The 18,048-nt window shown below is 44.1% G+C and overlaps 1 protein-coding gene across 1 annotated transcript; it reads right to left on the bottom strand.

Annotated features, from left to right (window-relative positions):
• Positions 1 to 516: 516 nt before the first annotated feature.
• LOC139172689 (cytochrome P450 2W1-like) lies at positions 517 to 16,102 on the bottom strand. The gene is made up of 9 exons (XM_070761927.1): positions 15,905 to 16,102; positions 12,713 to 12,875; positions 10,411 to 10,560; positions 7,829 to 7,986; positions 6,332 to 6,505; positions 4,763 to 4,904; positions 3,910 to 4,094; positions 1,894 to 2,035; positions 517 to 889 (listed from the first exon to the last, which is right to left on the bottom strand). The coding sequence occupies exons 1-9, from the start codon at positions 16,100 to 16,102 to the stop codon at positions 699 to 701; spliced, it is 1,503 nt and encodes a 500-aa protein (XP_070618028.1). The 3' UTR covers positions 517 to 698.
• Positions 16,103 to 18,048: the final 1,946 nt, after the last annotated feature.

Raw genomic sequence — 18,048 nt, 5'->3', positions numbered from 1 at the left:
TTCTAGAGAATATTATAGCCATTCGGAAAGGATGCGGAGGCAGAAACCCAGATCACATAGGATTAAATTCCAGATCTTATCTCCTTATATTTTTCCTACATACTTTTGTTTGTAGCAGAATCGCCGGCTTGGGGTTTTTAAACGCTTCCGGGAAGAACGCAGAGGCTGCCCGAATAAGATGTCTTGCATTTTCTTTCAACATCTTTCGGTGCAAATTGGGTGCTCTGGGATGACTTCACTTCTCACCTACAAAGATGTTGTGGTTCATATGCTGGTGTAGAAAGTGTTGCCTGGTTAAGTTTGTATTAAAGCCAGTTTCTTAGTTGCTGTAATTTCCTTCCTTCCCCCCCTTCTTTCCCCTCCTTCCTTCTTATTTACCCTTCCTTCTTTCCTTCTCCTTCCTTCCTTCCTTCATTCCTTCCTTCCTTCCTTCCCTCTCCTTCCTTCTTTCCTCTGTCCCCTCCCTGTTTTCCTTATTTCCTTCATCCTTCCTTCCACTTCTTTCCTTCATCCTTCATCCATTTTTGCTACCCCACTGCATTCCCCAAAACCATCCGGGCAGTAGCCCAGCCCTGTGTATAGATACAGATTATGCAGACACACAAATATACACACAAACCTATACACACAGAGAGTGTATAGTCTGTATAGGAATGTCCTTCTTTCGTCCTTCTTTCGTCTCTCGTGCAACGTTTTCTTCACTCCCGAAGAACGGCCCACGTCAGCTGCGGTTGTGGTCTTAGTGTGAACGTCGTCTCAGGGACATTGAGGTCCAAGTCTGTTTCTGTAAGTCCAGGTGGAGGCCGGAAGGTGAATTTCTGCAGAAGGCCCGTGAAGAAGAGGAAAAGCTCCATTTTGGCCAGACTTTCGCCGATGCAGTTCCTGCGACCTGTTAAAAAAAAGAGAGAGAGGAGGAGATAGAGGCGGAGGAGGGGAAGAGGGAGAGGAAGAGGGAGGAGAAGGAAGGGAAGAGGATGAAGAGGAAGGAGGAGGAGGAGGAAGAAAAGAAGAGGAAGAAACAGGAGGCGGAGAGGTTGAAGAAGAAGAAGAGGAAGAACGAAAGAGAGAAAAGGAAGAGGAGGGGAAGAGGATGAAGAGGGAGGAGGAGGAGGAAGAAAAGAAGAGGAAGAAACAGAAGGAGGAGGAGGAGGAGGAGAGGATGAAGAGGAAGGAGGAGGAGGAGGAAGAAAAGAAGAGAAAGAAACAGGAGGAAGAGGAGGAGGAGAGGATGAAGGGAAAGAAGAGGATAGGAAGAAGAAGGGAAAGGAAGAAATAAAGAGGAAAAAGGAAGAGGAGAGGAAGAGGAAGAAGGTTGGAGAAGAGGGGAAGAGGAAGAAAAGAAGAAGGAAGGGGAAGAAAGAAGAGGAAGAAGGAGATGGAGGAGGGGAAGAGGAAGGAGAAGAAGGAAGAGGAGGAAAGGAAGAAGAAGGAGGTGGGGGAGGCAGGAAAGAGAAAGAAGAGGAGAGGAAGAAGAAGGAAGAGGAAGAAAGGAAGAGGAAGGAGGAGGAGAGAAAGAGGAAGAAGGTGGAGGAGGAGGGGAAGAGAAAGAGGAAGAAGGAGGAAGAGGAGGAAAGGAAGAGGAAGAAGGAGGAGGAGAAGAAGAAGAGGAGAAGAAGAAGAAGGAAGAGAAAGAAAAGAAGAAGGTGGAAGAGGATGGGAAGAGGAAGAAGGAAGAGGAAGAAGGAGGAGGAAGAGGGAGGGGTTGGAACTTCTTCCAGCCTGGAAAAAAGTGTTCTGAAAAGGGTTTCCCAAAGACACAACTTTTGTGCAAAGGCCACACAACCCTTGCAAGAAAAGCTCCGGATTGAAGGAGGGTCTCTTCAGCGCCGTTATTGCCACGTTGGACCCCAAGGCTCTCCCAAGGCTCAACGCCCCCAAGAAGACCTCACTTACCTAATGAATAAGGCACAAAGGCATCTTTCTTGACGAAATTCCCACTGGCGTCGAGGAAGTGGTTGGGGTTGAATTTGTGGGGGGTTTCCCATTGATTCTGGTCAAGCAGGACGGAGGTCAATGATGGGATGACCATCGTTCCCTGGAGGACAAGGGGAGATTGGAACCAGAGCCTCAAATGGGTCAATTGATAAAATTGAACAGGTCCAAAGAGGGGCTACAAAAATGGTGGAAGTCTTAAGCATAAAACCTATCAGGAAAGACTTCATGAACTCAATCTGTATAGTCTGGAGGACAGAAGGAAAAGGGGGGGACACGATCGAAACATTTAAATATATTAAAGGGTTAAATAAGGTCCAGGAGGGAAGTGTTTTTAATAGGAAAGTGAACACAAGAACAAGGGGACACAATCTGAAGTTAGTTGGGGGAAAGATCAAAAGCAACATGAGAAAATATTATTTTACTGAAAGAGTAGTAGATCCTTGGAACAAACTTCCAGCCGATGTGGTTGGTAAATCCACAGTAACTGAATTTAAACATGCCTGGGGTAAACATAGATCCATCCTAAGATAAAATACAGGAAATAGTATAAGGGCAGACTAGATGGACCATGAGGTCTTTTTCTGCCGTCAATCTTCTATGTTTCTATGTCTCCAACCTTTCTTCAGCTGGTGGGCATGGAGGGTCACCTGGATTCAAGATGGAATCACAGGCACCACAAATAGGGATCCCTGAGTAGGGATCGGTGGTGGTGGGGGGCTCCATCTATTTCGAAGAACCCAAGATGGGGAAAGTGAAGGCAAACCTACTCCAATCAAAATGGGATTTTATGGATTTATTAGGAGGCATGGTGGCGCAGCTGTAGTGGTTAGAAGGCAGTACTGCAGGCTGACTGTGCCCACTGCAAGGAGTTCGATCCTGAACGGCTCAAAATTGAATCACCCTTCTGTCCTTCTGAGGTTGGGGGCAAGAGGCTGACTCTCTGTAAACCACTTAGAGAGGGCTGTAAAGCACTATGAAGCAGTATATAAGTCTAAGTGCTATCTGCTATCTGGGGGGAGTTGATTCCAGTGCTATCTGGGGGGAGTTGATTCCAGAGGGCTGGGGCCTCCACAGAGAAGGCTATTGGAACATCATCATTCGACTGTGGCGAGGAGGGCGTTTGCCCAGGGTCGCCTGGTGCACCAGTTGCGGCCCTATTTGGACAGGGAGTCATTGCTCACAGTCATTCATGCCCTCATCACCTCGAGGTTTGATTACTGCAACGCTCTCTACATGGGGCTACCTTTGAAAAGTGTTCGGAAACTTCAGATTGTGCAGAATGCAGCCGCGAGAGCCATCGTGGGGCTTCCAAGATTCGCCCACGTTTCTTCAACACTCCGTGGCTTGCATTGGCTGCCGATCAGTTTCCGGTCACAATTCAAAGTGTTGGTCATGACCTTTAAAGCCCTACATGGCATTGGACCAGATTACCTCCGGAACCGCCTGCTACCGCACGAATCCCAGCGACCGATAAGGTCCCATAGAGTTGGCCTTCTCCGGGTCCAGTCGACTAAACAATGTCGTTTGGCGGGCCCCAGGGGAAGAGCCTTCTCTGTGGCGGCTCTGGCCCTCTGGAACCAACTCCCCCCGGAGATTAGAACTGCCCCCACCCTCCCTATCTTTCATAAACTACTCAAGACTCATTTATACCGCCAGGCATGGGAGAGTTGAGATAGCTCTTCCCCCTAGGCCATTACAAGTTATGCATGGTATGTTTGTGTGTATGTTTGGTTTATAATAGGGGTTTTTAGTTGTTTTTTATTATTGGATTGTACATGTTGTGTTTATTATTGTTGTTAGCTGCCCCGAGTCTGTGGAGAGGGGCGGCATACAAATCCAATAAATTATTATTATGATTATTAATTATTCTGCTTAATGACCGGGGCAAGAAAAGGCCGTAAAACAGGGCCAAAACTAACCTCACCCACCTCTCGCTAACCCAGGCGTTTCGAGGTCTCCCCGTGCGGGAGTTACCTTGGGCAGGAAGTAGCCCCAGAAGTGGGTGTCCACGGAGGTGCTTCGCGGGACGTGGGGCAGGAGGGTGATGAAACGCTGCACTTCGTGGATGACGGCGTTGGTGAACGGCATCTGGAGTCGGTCTTCGTAGGTGGCCCAGCAACCCGGCTTCACCACTCGCCCGAGCTCCTCCTGGACCTTCTCTGAAGCCGACCCGGCAAAAAGAGAGAAAGACAAACACCGCTCAGGTCAAAGCCTGACTGTCTCCGAGGCCGCCTTCTGCCACGTGAATCCCAATGTCGGCTGGCGGGACCTAGGGGAAGAGCCTTCTCTGTGGCGGCCCCGGCTCTCTGGAATCAGCTCCCCTCAGAGATTCGCACTGCCCTCACCCTCCTCACCTTCTGAAAGAGTTTAAAAACACATCTTTGCCGCCAGGCCTGGGGACATTAGACCTTCCCCTGTCCAATGAATGTTGTGTGATTATTGAATGAATGAAAATGAATGATTTTAAAGTTAGAATTTTAAGAACCTTTTAGTATATTAATTGGATAAACTGTACTGTTGTGTTTTTTGCTGTATGTTGTGAGCCGACCCGAGTCCACGGAGAGGGGCGGCATACAAGTCAAAGAAAGAAAGAAAGAAAGAAAGAAAGAAGGGAGGGAGGGAGGAAGGAATGAAGGAAAGAAGGAAGGAAGAAAGAAAGAAAGAAAGAAGGAAGGAAGGAAGGAAGAAAGAAAGAAAGAAAGAAGAAAGAAAGAAAGAAAGAAAGAAGGAAAGAAAGAAAGCCAATCGGTCCGTTTCCATTTCACAATCCATTCTCTTCCACTAAATTTGCAGCTAGACAACCCCACAACAGAAAGCCACAACTCACTTTGGATCTCCGGATACCTCATGGCCAGTAGGACAGCCCATTGCAGAGTTGTGGCTGTGGTTTCTGTCCCAGCCATGACGAGATCCAGAATGGACGCAATTAAATTATCTTCATGGAAAAGATTCTGGTTTTTGTTCATCTCCTATGAAAGGGGGAAGAGGAGAGATGGGTTTTGGTCAGGTATTCAGAACCGGTAGAAAACTTTGGGTCAGTTACGCAATTTTTTTATTTTTTTCCCTTCTGGGCTCTGGGTATGTTTTTCCTATCGCAGTAAATGAGGTTGAATGTGTATAATTTTAGAAGAGCTGTGCGTGTGTATGTGTGTGTGTACATAAGTGCTAAAGCCCACTGCAACAATATCGTCAAAAAAGCTTCTAGAGTTGTTAACCTGATCCTACGCAGCTTTTGCTCCAGCATATCTCACACTACTCACAAGAGCCTACAAAACTTTTGCCAGACCCATCCTAGACTACTGCTCATCTGTCAGGAACCCATATCACATCTCGGACATCAACACCCTTGAAAACGTCCAAAGATATTTCACCAGAAGAGCCCTTCACTCCCCCACTCGAAACAGAATATCCTACGAAAATAGACTAACAATCCTGGGCCTAGAAAGCCTAGAACTACGGCACCTAAAACATGATTTGAGTATTGCCCACAAGATCATATGCTGCAACGGCCTACCAGTCAAGGACTACTTCAGCTTCAACTGCAACAACACAAGAGCACGCAACAGATTCAAACTTAATACGAACAGCTCCAAATTTGACTGCAAAAAATATGATTTCAACAATCGAGTTATCGAAGCGTGGAACTCATTGCCGGACTCAATAGTGTCAACCCCTAACCCCCAACACTTCTCCCTTAGACTCTCCACGATTGACCTCTCCAGGTTCCTAAGAGGCCAGTAAGGGGCGTACATAAGTGCACTGGTGTGCCTTTCGTCCCCTGTCCAATTGTCTTTCCTTTCCTTCACCTATCTTATATATTCTCTTCCTTTCATATATCCTCTCCTCTAAGTTCTCTTTTACCCTCATATATATTACCACATGTCTATTTTTCTTCCTATGTATTTGTGTATTGGACAAATGAATAAATAAATAAATAAATAAAAAATAAAAATATATATACAATTTATACAGTAGATAATGTATATTTTTGTATGCCTGTGTGTGATACGTATGTACACATAGGGCCTTTATACATAGAATTAAAGAGTATATTTTGGATGTTCAGTCATAGTAAATAGAGAGGGAAATTGTATCTCCTTAAGGCGAGGAGAGGCCAGGCACCCTAACCCTAACGTTTGACGTGAGTGACGTCAAGTTGGCCACCTTTAAGCCAATCACATGACCTTTAAGCCACCCCGGTCACATGATCGTCAAGCCACTCCCACCTGGTCAGAAAGCCACACCCACAAAATAAGCCACACCCACAGTGTGATAGTAAGAATGTTTGCCGCCCTTCCCTGGACATATGAGATCAATTCTGGGCGATGCACATAATGTGACCACTATGTAGACCCACCACCCTGTTTGTGAGCCCTGTCGCTCGAGTCGGTCCCACCTGTTCCTGCTTTAAGACTAACGCCTCTGTGTAGCTCCTGAAGCTGTTGCTGTTGAGATCTTGTCGGCTACTCTTGATGTAATCTCTGATAACCACGCGGACCTCTTCGATCTTCCGCAGCAAAGTCTTGTGCACTTTGAAGAGAAATCCCAGGAATGGATAGAAGTTGAACAGCTGGTCAGAACGAAAGGCAGGAAAAGCAGAGGAGAGAAATATAAGAAAGACGAAGGACAATACACCTCTGTTTGCAAAAGAGACCATTAAGATCCAGAGTTTGCAGATGATAAATTTTTATTTAATTTATTGTTTTTATTTATTTGATTAGATTTCTATGCCACCATTTTCGAGGCGAATCAGGGCAGCATACGACATAGAATGCAACAATAGGTAAGAAATCTAAATAACTGTAAAAAAATAATGGAAATTTACTCACACACATTCATCCAGTCCAATCATATCTAGTATCGTCCAAAGACAGTCTCATCACTCATGGCACCCATGCCCACCAACAGAGGTAGGTTTTTAAGGCTTTACGAAAGACCAGGAGGGAGGGGGTGGTACATATCTCTGGAGGGAGTTTGCTCCAGAGGGCCGGGGCTACCACAGAGAAGGCTCTTCCCCTAGGCCCCAGCAGTCGACATAGAAACATAGAAGATTGACAGCAGAAAAAGATTTCATAGTCCATCTAGTCTGCCCTTATATTATTTCCTGTATTTTATTTTAGGATGGGTCTATGTTTATCGCAGACATGTTTCAATTCAGTTACTGTAGATTTACCAACCACGTCTGCTGGACGTTTGTTCCAAGCATCTAGTACTCTTTCAGTCAAATAATATTTTCTCATGTTGCTTCTGATCTTTCCCCCAACTAACCTCAGATTGTGCCCCCTTGTTCTTGTGTTCACTTTCCTATTAAAAACACTTCCCTCCTGAACCTTATTTAACCCTTTCACATATTTAATTGTTTCGATCGTGTCCCCCCTTTCCCTTCTGTCCTCCAGACTAGACAGATGGAGTTCATGAAGTCTTTCCTGATAAGTTTGATGCTTAAGACCTTCCACCATTTTTGCAGCCCGTCTTTGGACCCCTTTAATTTTATCCACATCTTTTTGTAGGTGAGTTCTCCAAAACTGGACACAATATGGGGTCTCACCAGCGCTCTATACAGCAGGATCACAATCTCCCTCTTCCTGCTTGTTATACCTCTAGCTATGCAGCCAAGCATTCTACTCGCCTTCCCTAACGCCTGACCGCACTGTTCACCCATTTTGAGACGGTGAGAAATCACTACCCCTAAATCCTTCTCTTCTGAAGTTTGGCTGTCTGGCTGATGGGACCTGGAGAAGGCCGACTCCGTGGGACCTAACTGGCCGCTGAAGACAGAAGACTTTTGCAGTACCCTTCCCCGGCACGCCCACCAAGGCACGCCACGCCCACAGAACCTGTAGTTTAAAAAAGGTGAAACCCACCACTGACCGCAGGGGCAACGCCAGCTTACGTGTAAAGCAGGAGACCCAAGAAGACACATCACTTCATCAATGAGTCTTAGAAGAGTGACGAAAGTTGGGTTGTTGTACTCAAACCGTTCCCCGAACAGCAGAACAAAAGTGATGTTGGTGGCAGCCGCGTTGAAGGTTCGCAGGGTGAAAGGTTCACCTTCAGAGGGAATATAAGGAGAACCGGTATCAGCGTAAAGTTGTGGGTGCTCCAACAAATGGAGGCTTTTTAAAGACAAGATTGTTCAGGGCTTAGAGCCTGTTTTGTAAATAAACACCTGTAAGCCCATCCATCACCACTGAAGGTGCCCCACCTATTTGACATAAAAGCACCATGAGATAGAATGACGAAGGCTTTGCTCTGACAACTTAGAATGGTATTTCCCAACCTTGGCAGTCTTAAGACGTATGGACTTAAACTCCCAGAATTCCTCAGGCTCGATGGCTGGAGAATTCTGGGAGTTGAAGTCCACAGCTCTTAAAGTTGCCACATTTGAGAAACGCTATCCAAGAAGACAAAATGAGTTGTTACTAAGAAATAACTCAGTTGCAGACATAGTTCCCTCTAAGCTGAGCAGTGAGCAATCGCTCACTTAAAAATCATCATCAACTCAGAGTTTTCCAAACCTGCCCAGAAGCCGAGAGGGAAAGAGTGAGAGGGAAGGAGAGAGAGAGGAAGAGAGGAAGAGAGAGAAACAGATAGAAAAAAGAGAGGAAGGAAAAGAGAAAGAAAAAGAATGGGAGTAAGGAAGAGAGAAAGAAAATCAAAATCTAGTTTGAAACTAGCTCAACTATTTAAGTGGCATTTAGATATTGATAGAGTTGCCCTATTATGAGCTCACTGTTATAGACACACAGTATAGTATTTTATTTTGAAATTCTCTGAGGCAAAACAGGGTGGGTTTTTTATTTGTTTGTTTGTTTGTTTGTTTGTTTGTTTGTTTGTTTGTTTGTTTGTTTATTTATTTATTTATTTATTTATTTATTATTTCTGTGCCGCCCAGTCCCGAAGGGACTGCCGCTCAGACACTATACTTTTCCGCCCAACCCCCCAAAAAATTAGAGGGAACACTGGTTGCAGACATACTGGTAATTATCCCTTTTCTCCTCAATAACTCTTGTTAAAGAAGACTGTGGCGCTTTGTTCCTGGAACAAGGATTAATTGATTGATTGATTGATTGATTGATTGATTGATTGATTTAGTTAGTTAGTTAGTTAGTTAGTTAGTCCAATACACAATGAGGGTTTTAGTGGGTATATATCTATATACACATAGTATAATACATGATGAAGGTTATAGAGGAGATACTCATAGTAAAATATATCTAAGAAATAATAGAAAAGAAGGTATAGTAATAGAACATATCAATGAAAGAATGGTATTTCCCAACCTTGGCAGTCTTAAGGCGTATGGACTTAAACTCCCAGAATTCCTCAGGCTCGATGGCTGGAGAATTCTGGGAGTTGAAGTCCACAGCTCTTAAAGTTGTCACGTTTGAGAAATGCTATCCAAGAAGATAAAATGAGTTGTTACTAAGAAATAACTCAGTTGCAGACATACTAGTAACTATCCCTTTTCTCATCAATAACTCTTGTTAAAGAAGACTGTGGGGCTTTGTTCCTGGAACAAGGATTGATTGATTGATTGATTGATCGATCGATCTATCGATCTATTTATTTATTTATTTATTTATTTATTTAGTTAGTTAGTTAGTTAGTTAGTTAGTTAGTTAGTTAGTTAGTCCAATACACAATGAGGATTTTAGTGGGTATATATCTATATACACATAGTAAAATACATGATGAAGGTTATAGAGGAGATACTCATAGTAAAATATACAGTGATACCTTGTCTTACAAACTTGATTGGTTCCGGGACGAGATTCTTAAGGTGAAAAGTTTGTAAGACGAAACAATGTTTTCCATAGGAATCAATGGAAAAGTGATTAATGTGTGCAAGCCCAAAATTCACCCCTTTTGCCAGCCAAAGCGCCTAGTTTTGAGCTGCTGGGATTCCCCTGAGGCTCCCCTCCATGGGAAACCCCACCTCCGGACTTCCGTTGCCAGCGAAGCACCTGTTTTTGCACTGCTGGGATTCCCCTGCAGCAGCACAAAAACACGGAAGTCCGGAGGTGGGGTTTCCCATGGAGGGGAGCCTCAGGGGAATCCCAGCAGCACAAAAACAGGTGCTTCGCTGGCAACTGAAGTCTGGAGGCAGGGCATCCCAGAGGCGGCGGTGGGTTTGTAAGGTGAAAATAGTTTGTAAGAAGAGGCAAAAAAAATCTTAAACCCCGGGTTTGTATCTCGAAAAGTTTGTATGGCGAGGCGTTTGTAAGACGAGGTATCACTGTATCTAAGAAAGAATAGAAAAGAAGACATAGTAATAGAACATATCAATGAAAGAATAGGAGAAGAGATATAGGAATAGAAGAAAGGTATAGGAGATATAGGAGAGCAATAGGACAGGGGACGGAAGGCACTCTAGTGCACTTGTACTCGCCCCTTACTGACCTCTTAGGAATCTGGATAGGTCAACCGTAGATAATCTAAGGGTACTTTACTTTTGTGAGGTCTGAAACTCACCTTGGAAAGAGTTAATATGCTCTATCAGAAAAGTGAGTTCTTCCTGGATGCATTCCTCAATGTGTTTTTTCCCCACTCCAAGGTTGCGCATGGTGGATACCGTAAATCTTCGGGTGGACCTCCATAACTCTCCAGTGGAGAAGAAAACCCCTGTTGGGGAAGATAGAAGATACAATTGAAGAAATGTTGTTAATATTCCCAAATTACTATTAAGGGCAAAGGGCCATCCCTTAAGTCAGTGATTGTCAACCTTTTTTGAGCTGCAGCACATTTTTTACATTTACAAAACCCTGGGGCAGACCACCAACCAAAATGACACTCTAAAACACTCTCCTCTCTTATTCCATCCCTGTCTCCTCCCACCCTTGTGTGTGTGTGTGTGTGTATGTACACAGTCTTCAACCATTTCCAAAAACTAGTATGGGCTGGGGGGGGGGTTTCTCTCTTATTCTTTGGGTGCTTTTTATCATATGCTTTAAATCAAGAGTCACTTCTCTCTCTCTTTTGTTTTTCTTTCTTTCTTGTCATTCTCTGCCTCAATCATTTTCTCATTTCTCTTTTTTCCTCCCCTTTTTGCTCATTTTTTTCTCTCTCTCCCTTCATCTCCTTTTCTCTCTCTCTCTCTTGCTTTCATTCTTTCTTTCTCCCTCTCTCTCTTGGTTTCTTTCTCTCTCACTCTTGGTTTCTTTCTCTCTCTTTCTCTCTCTCTTGCTTTCTTTCTCTCTCACTCTTGGTTTCTTTCTCTCTTTCTCTCTCTCTTGCTTTCTTTCTAGCTCTTGCTCTTTCTCTTGCTTTCTTTCTCTCTCTCTCTCTCTCTCGCTCTCAGCAAAAAGTTGTGAGACTGGAACCTAAGCTTCCTTCTTCGCAGCACACATGACCATGTCTCGCGGCACACTAGTGTGCCATGGCAACACTGGTTGAAAAACACTGCCTTAAGTCATAGCATGGAAGACTTATTCCAGATAAATAAATCCTATACACAAAAATCCGGTCATCTAAAGTTCAGGTTGGCACCAGATAAGGTCAATGGAATTCAAGAGTAGTTTGATTTTGATCACTTGTGGCAACTTAAGGACTCTAAGCTGATGACATTCTTAACTCCACCTTCAGTGCTGCCTGCTCTTCTTCTATATTCTACCTTCTATTCCTGTGGAGTTTGAGAAACGTAGGCATATAAACTCCCAAAACATTTGCAAGAAAAAAACCCAGCTCTGAGAGCACCAAGGATCCCACAAAGAGGAGGGAGAAATTTCAGATGAGAAGTCAACCAAGATACAGCTTGGATACAAGCCATTCAAGTGGGAAAGAGTAGCTAGGAAATTGGGGATTCTCCACTTGTTGATCAAAACTGTAACTCCCAGGAGCTCAAATCCAGCTTAGCTCAGTTGAACAATGTCGGGAATTGCATTTAGTAAAATCTAGAGCAGATTCTCAAATTCTCAAGTCTCCAAACTTGAGAACTTCAAGTTCTATTATTGAAACTGTCAACCTTTCTGGACAGATTCTGTCTACTTCAAAGGTCTTCAAGCTTGGCAACTTTAAGACTCGTGGACTTCAACTCCCAGAATTCTGGAAGTTGAAGTTCACAAGTCTTAAAGTTGCCAAGTTTGTGGACCCTGGTCTAGCTATTATCTGTTTTCCCTCAAATCACCCTGCCCAGAAGTGTTTAGATTTTGTATCTATTGAGGTTCTTCAAAGGGGCTTTTAGCCTAAATGATTAGCAATGCCATGCTGACTTCCACCAGGGAATAAGGTTGGTGTAACCAGTTACAACGTATTTTATTTTTCCATTATTATTATTATTATTATTATTATTATTATTATTATTATTATTATTTTATTGGATTTGTGTGCCGCCCCTCTCCGTAGACTCGGGGCAGCTAACAACAATGATAAAAACAGCATGTAACAATCCAATACTAAAACAACTAAAAACCCTTATTATAAAACCAAACATACACACAAACATACCATGCATAAATTGTAATGGCCTAGGGGGAAGGAATATCTCAACTCCCCCATGCCTGGCGGCATAAGTGAGTCTTGAGTAGTTTACGAAAGACAGGGAGGGTGGGGGCCGTTCTAATCTCTGGGGGGAGTTGGTTCCAGAGGGCCGGGGCTGCCACAGAGAAGGCTCTTCCCCGGGGCCCGCCAAACAACATTGTTTTATCGACAGGACCCGGAGAAGGTCAACTCTGTGGGACCTTATCGGTCGCTGGGATTCGTGTTGTAGCAGGCGGTTCCAGAGGTAATCTGGTCCAATGCCATGTAGGGCTTTAAAGGAGAGGCAGTGAGTATTTACCGTTTCCATGCTGAATTTGCTCAAATATAGGTATGGAGGGCCTGTCCACAAATTCCTCGGTGTAGTTCACAAGAGCATCCTTCACTGCTTCGTAGCCTGTCAACACCACCACTTTCTTGAACCCGAAATAGAGAGTGAAGATGGGTCCGTATTTTTCCGCAAGCTGAAAGAGAACCAATAGAAATGGAATGACTGTGTCAAAAGAAATCAAAGGAAGTTGCCAACAGCCATAGGAACCTTGGGTGCAATCTCAAACCAACTGGAAAATCCCTTGAAGACCATCGGCATTGACCAAATCCCCATCGGTCAACTGCAAAAGGCAGCTTTGCTTGGAACAGCTTAATAACCTGCGATGGGACCTAAAACACCATCAAACATCCACATCTGCCTCTCCCAGGTCCATGGCAAGGACTCAACAGATGGACAAAAATGTCAAATCCAGTCTAAACATCTGGTTGATCCCTGACAAGTCATGATAGAAACATAGAAACGTAGAAACATAGAAGATTGATAGCAGAAAAAGACCTCCTGGTCCATCTAGTCTGCCCTTATACTATTTTATCTTAGGATGGATCTATGTTTATCCCATGCATGTTTAAATTCAGTCACTGTGGATTTACCAACCACGTCTGCTGGAAGTTTGTTCCAAACATCTACTACTCTTTCAATAAAATAATATTTTCTCACGTTGCTTCTGATCTTTCCCCCAACTAACTTCAGATTGTGTCCCCTTGTTCTTGTGTTCACTTTCCTATTAAAAACACTTCCCTCCTGAACCCTATTTAACCATATTTAAATGTTTCGATCATGTCCCCCCTTTCCCTTCTGTCCTCCAGACTATACAGATTTAATTCATTAAGTCTTGATAAGTTTTATGCTTAAGACCTTCCACCCTTTTTGTAGCCCGTCTTTGGACCCGTTCAATTTTATCAATATCTTTTTGTAGATGAGGTCTCCAGAACTGGACACAGTATTCCAAATGGGGTCTCACCAGCGCTCTATACAGCGGGATCACAATCTCCCTCTTCCTGCTTGTTATACCTCTAGCTATGCAGCCAAGCATCCTACTTGCTTTCCCTACTGCCTGACCGCCCTGTTCACCCATTTTGAGACTGTCAGAAATCACTACCCCTAAATCACTAGCCGATGCTAATAACGGAACATTCCTTGAACACCATCTGCATTGACAAAATCCCCGTCGGTCAATTGCAAAAGGCAGTTTTGCTTGGAACAGCTTACATCCTCCGACAATATCTGTAACACCATCAAACATGCACATCTGTCTATCCCAGTTCCTTGGGAAGAAAAATACCAAGAATCCCACCTAAACATCTGTCTGACTGTGAGACCAACCCTAATAAGAGGTTTATTGATTACCCTGCCCATGTCCCGAAGGGCCATTGTTAAAGATGGAGCCACAAATACAACTCTCCGAAATTAGGAAATAGCAGTTTCACCGCGATAGCCAGATCTATCTTGGGGTCTATCAACAATTAGAGTTTACTTTAACAGGCCCACATACTTGCAAAAGCCACACCCTTTGCAATAACTTTCAGAAGTCAATACTGGAAGGTTTATAGTTTACTCCTTTTACAGTGACCTACCTGCTTTGAGCTGCTGATTTTTTTAAAAAATTCCAACTCCCAGGCATGATATCTACCCCTTCCTCTTAAGAGCAAACAGGTTTTCTCGGGTTAATAAGTATGTATGAATGAATCTCACGGTGGCATTGCCAGCCAATAACTGCCCCACCTAGCATTGATAGACCAAGCGGAGCTTGAAAAAGATTTCTCTCTTGCTCTTTTAGGAGTTGCAGCCTTAAAAAAATACATAAACAATAACTCCATTCTTGTCTTGGCACTCTATAAAGGACATAGACTACAAGTCCCATCCTAGCCTGCTATCGAAGTCAGTAGAACTGTGTGCAAAGTATATTAACCCAGACAAATACACTGTCTACCAAGCACTTGTTGAAGACAAAACCCCCCGTAAATATTGGGGAGCAAGAGAAGAAGACTCAAGCCAGGCATTCATGTCTAAGGGATTTCAAAGTCGAGAGTTAACTGAAACGCACAAACACACGGATGGATGGACGGAGGGACGAAGCACCCGTTTTGTTTCGCCCCAAGAAAAACTTGACGAAGCAAACGCTGAACAAACCCAGGCAGAATTCAACATTCTGCATTCCGGCAGAGCACCGTGGAATCCGCTGGTCTAAAACTAGGCATCCTGGAAGTGGAGGGAAAAAAGGATTTTAGCATCCTAAGGAGGGAAAACTCTGGAATTTGCACTGAGAATCTATCAGCCCTCCTTCTCTCTCTCTCTCTCTCTCCTTTCTCTCTCTCTCTCCCCTCTTTTTCTCTATCTTTTCTCCATTTCTCTCCTTTTTTTCTCTCTCCTCTCTCTCTCTCCTTCTTCCTTTCTCTCTCTCTCCCCCTTTCTCTCCTTTTTCTCTCTCTCTGTTCTCTCCCTTTTTTCTCTCTTTCCTTTTCTCTCCTCTTTTTCTCTCTCTTTTCTCTCTTCCTCCCCTTTCTCTCTTCCTCCCCTTTCTCTCTCTCCTTCCCTTTCTCTCCTCTTTCTTCTGTTCTCTCTTTCTCACCCATCTTTCTCCTTTTCTCTCCCCTTTCTCTCCTCTTTCTCTTGCGCTCTCTCTCTCTTTATCTCTCTCTTTATCTCTCCCCTTTCTCTTTCTCTCTCTTTCTCTCTCTCTCTTTCTCTCTCTTCCTTTCTCCTCATTATCTCTCTTTCTCTCTTTCTCTCTTCCTTTCTCCTCATTATCTCTCTTTCTCTCTCTCTCTCTTTCTCTCTCTTCCTTTCTCTCCTCTCTCTCTCTTCCTTTCTCTCCTCTTTCTCTCTCTCTCTTTCTCTCTCTTCCTTTCTCTCCTCTTTCTCTCTTTCTCTCTCTCTTTCTCTCTCTCTCTTCCTTTCTCTCCTCTTTCTCTCTCTCTCTCTTCCTTTCTCTTCCTTTCTCTCCTCTCTCTCTCTTCCTTTCTCTCCTCTTTCTCTCTCTCTCTTTCTCTCTCTTCCTTTCTCTCCTCTTTCTCTCTTTCTCTCTCTCTTTCTCTCTCTCTCTTCCTTTCTCTCCTCTTTCTCTCTCTCTCTCTTCCTTTCTCTCCCCTTTCTCTCTCTCTTTCTCTCTCTTCCTTTCTCTCCCCTTTCTCTCTTTCTCTCTCTCTCTCTCCCTTCTCCTACCTTCAGCAAGGACTTATCCTGCCTTTTAAAATCGAGCAAGTGAAGGTGTCCAATGATGGGGAGCGGCCAAGGGCCGGGCGGCAACTTTAAAGACGATTTTTGAAAGAGAGCCGGCAAATAAGAGGATGCGAAAAGCAACAGGCAAAAAAGCAGAACGACAGAGGCAGGGAGCGAAGAAAGGAAATCCAGCAGAGCCATTTGCCAACGAGACACGAAAGACTGGACCAGGGCTGGCGCAGGGGACCGCGGGCATCGGCTGGCTCCTTTGCCGAACCCTTGTCCAGCGCTAAGCTTTATAAGCCGGGCTGCAGAAATGTGAAGATAAAGGCTGTTAAACCCCACCCTCTTTAAACACTTCTGCAGAATGTGGTCGAAGCAGTTTGTGATTGGAGGGGAAGAACAGTTTTCAGTTACCAGCTGTGTCTATCAAGCAGGTGAAGCAATCATCAAAAGCATAATTTTTTTAGACCCACCTGGGTTTCTGGATCGAATTCAGGAGCCAAAGGACATTTTCCAGAATGGCTGGACTTCTGCCGCATGGATCCCAGCGGCCGGTTCGGTCCCACAGAGTCAGCCTTGACTAAACAATGTCATTTGGCGAGCGCTAGGGGAAGGGCCTTTTCTGTGGGGGGCCCGGCCCTCTGGAATCAGCTCCCCCCCTGGAGATTCGTACTGCCCCCGCCCTCCTTGCCTTTTGTAAGAATTTGAAAATGTATTCAAATCCCCAGAGGACGATAAGGTCCCACAGAGTTGTCCTTCTCCGGGTCCCATCGACGAAACAATGTCGTCTGGCGGGACCCAGGTGAAGAGCCTTCTCTGTGGCGGCCCCGGCCCTCTGGAATCAACTCCTCCCAGAGATCAGAACTGACCCCACCCTCCTTGTCTTTTGTAAATTGCTTAAGACCCACCTGTATCATCAGGCATGAGGGAATTGAGATATCTCCCCCAGGCTTATATAGTTTTATGTATGGTATGCTTGTGTTGCATGGTTTTAAATGATATTAGATTTGTTACATTGTCACATTGTTATTATTGTTGTTGTGAGCCGTCCCGAGTCTTTGGAGAGGGGCGGCATTCAAATCTAATTTATTATTATTATTATTATTATTATTATTATTATTATTATTATTATTAATGCCGCCAGGCTTGGGGTCATCAATCTTCTCCAAGAACTGGCCATGCAATGCTTTGTCTTCTTCTACTTCTCCTTCTTCTTCCTCTCCTCCTCCTCCTCATCTTCCTTCTTCTTCTTTTTCTTCTTCTTTTCTTCCTCCTCCTCCTCTTCCTCCTCCTCCTTCTTCTTCTCCTCCTCCTCCTTCTTCTTCTTCTTCTCCTCCTCCTCCTCCCCTTCCTATTATTATTATTATTATTATTATTATTATTATTATTATTATTATTTCTAGGCCACCCTTCTCCTAATGGACCCAGGGTGGCGTACAGAATAAAACAAAGATACAAAATTTAAAACTCCAAAATATTTTTAAAAAAACATTAAAAACATTCATCTATCACTCATCCATTGCTACTAGCATACTAAGAGCTGGAGCAGAGTGTAATTGTTCAACAGTTCCAGGTCCATCTAGAGTGACCAAGACAAAGGGTCTTCTCTGTGGTGGCTCTCTCCCTGTGGAACATCATCCCCGCAGATATAAAATTGACCTCAACTCTATTTCTATATCTGTAAGCTGTCCAGGTCTCTGAGTATATTGGGTAAAATAAATAACGGCTCATATTGGGTTTCAATGGCATTATGGCTTGTCCCAAACTTGGGTTAGCTTCCCTGCAAAGTCTCAGCCCTTCAACGTAATATTTCTCTTGAGTTTCTTCACCTGGTAGGTTGGTCCTGGCCACTGGCTTCTTTTCTGCAGTAGGTGCTCCAACCCAAGTAGAATATATTTCTTTGTGATGCTTGACTGGGAATGTTTCGTCAAGAGTTGAAAGCAGAGGGCAGACCCCCCGTCAGTCCCCCGTGCAGTTTTGCAAAGAATGCAGACCAACCAAATTCCTGGGCTTTGTCTATTTTTCAAAGTTTGGAATCATTCATCAGCAGGTTCCCCAAAAATTCCATCTTGGGGTTACCAAAGGAACAATGAACTGTAAGGTCAGTATTTTACAAGGCAAATGAAAATAAGACACAACAGAGA

The sequence above is a fragment of the Erythrolamprus reginae genome, chromosome 9 (assembly GCF_031021105.1).
Source record: "Erythrolamprus reginae isolate rEryReg1 chromosome 9, rEryReg1.hap1, whole genome shotgun sequence".
In the NCBI taxonomy this organism is placed as follows: domain Eukaryota; kingdom Metazoa; phylum Chordata; class Lepidosauria; order Squamata; family Dipsadidae; genus Erythrolamprus; species Erythrolamprus reginae.
The sequence above is the reverse complement of the archived record's forward strand: the minus strand, read 5'-3'. Positions and strand labels throughout refer to the sequence as shown.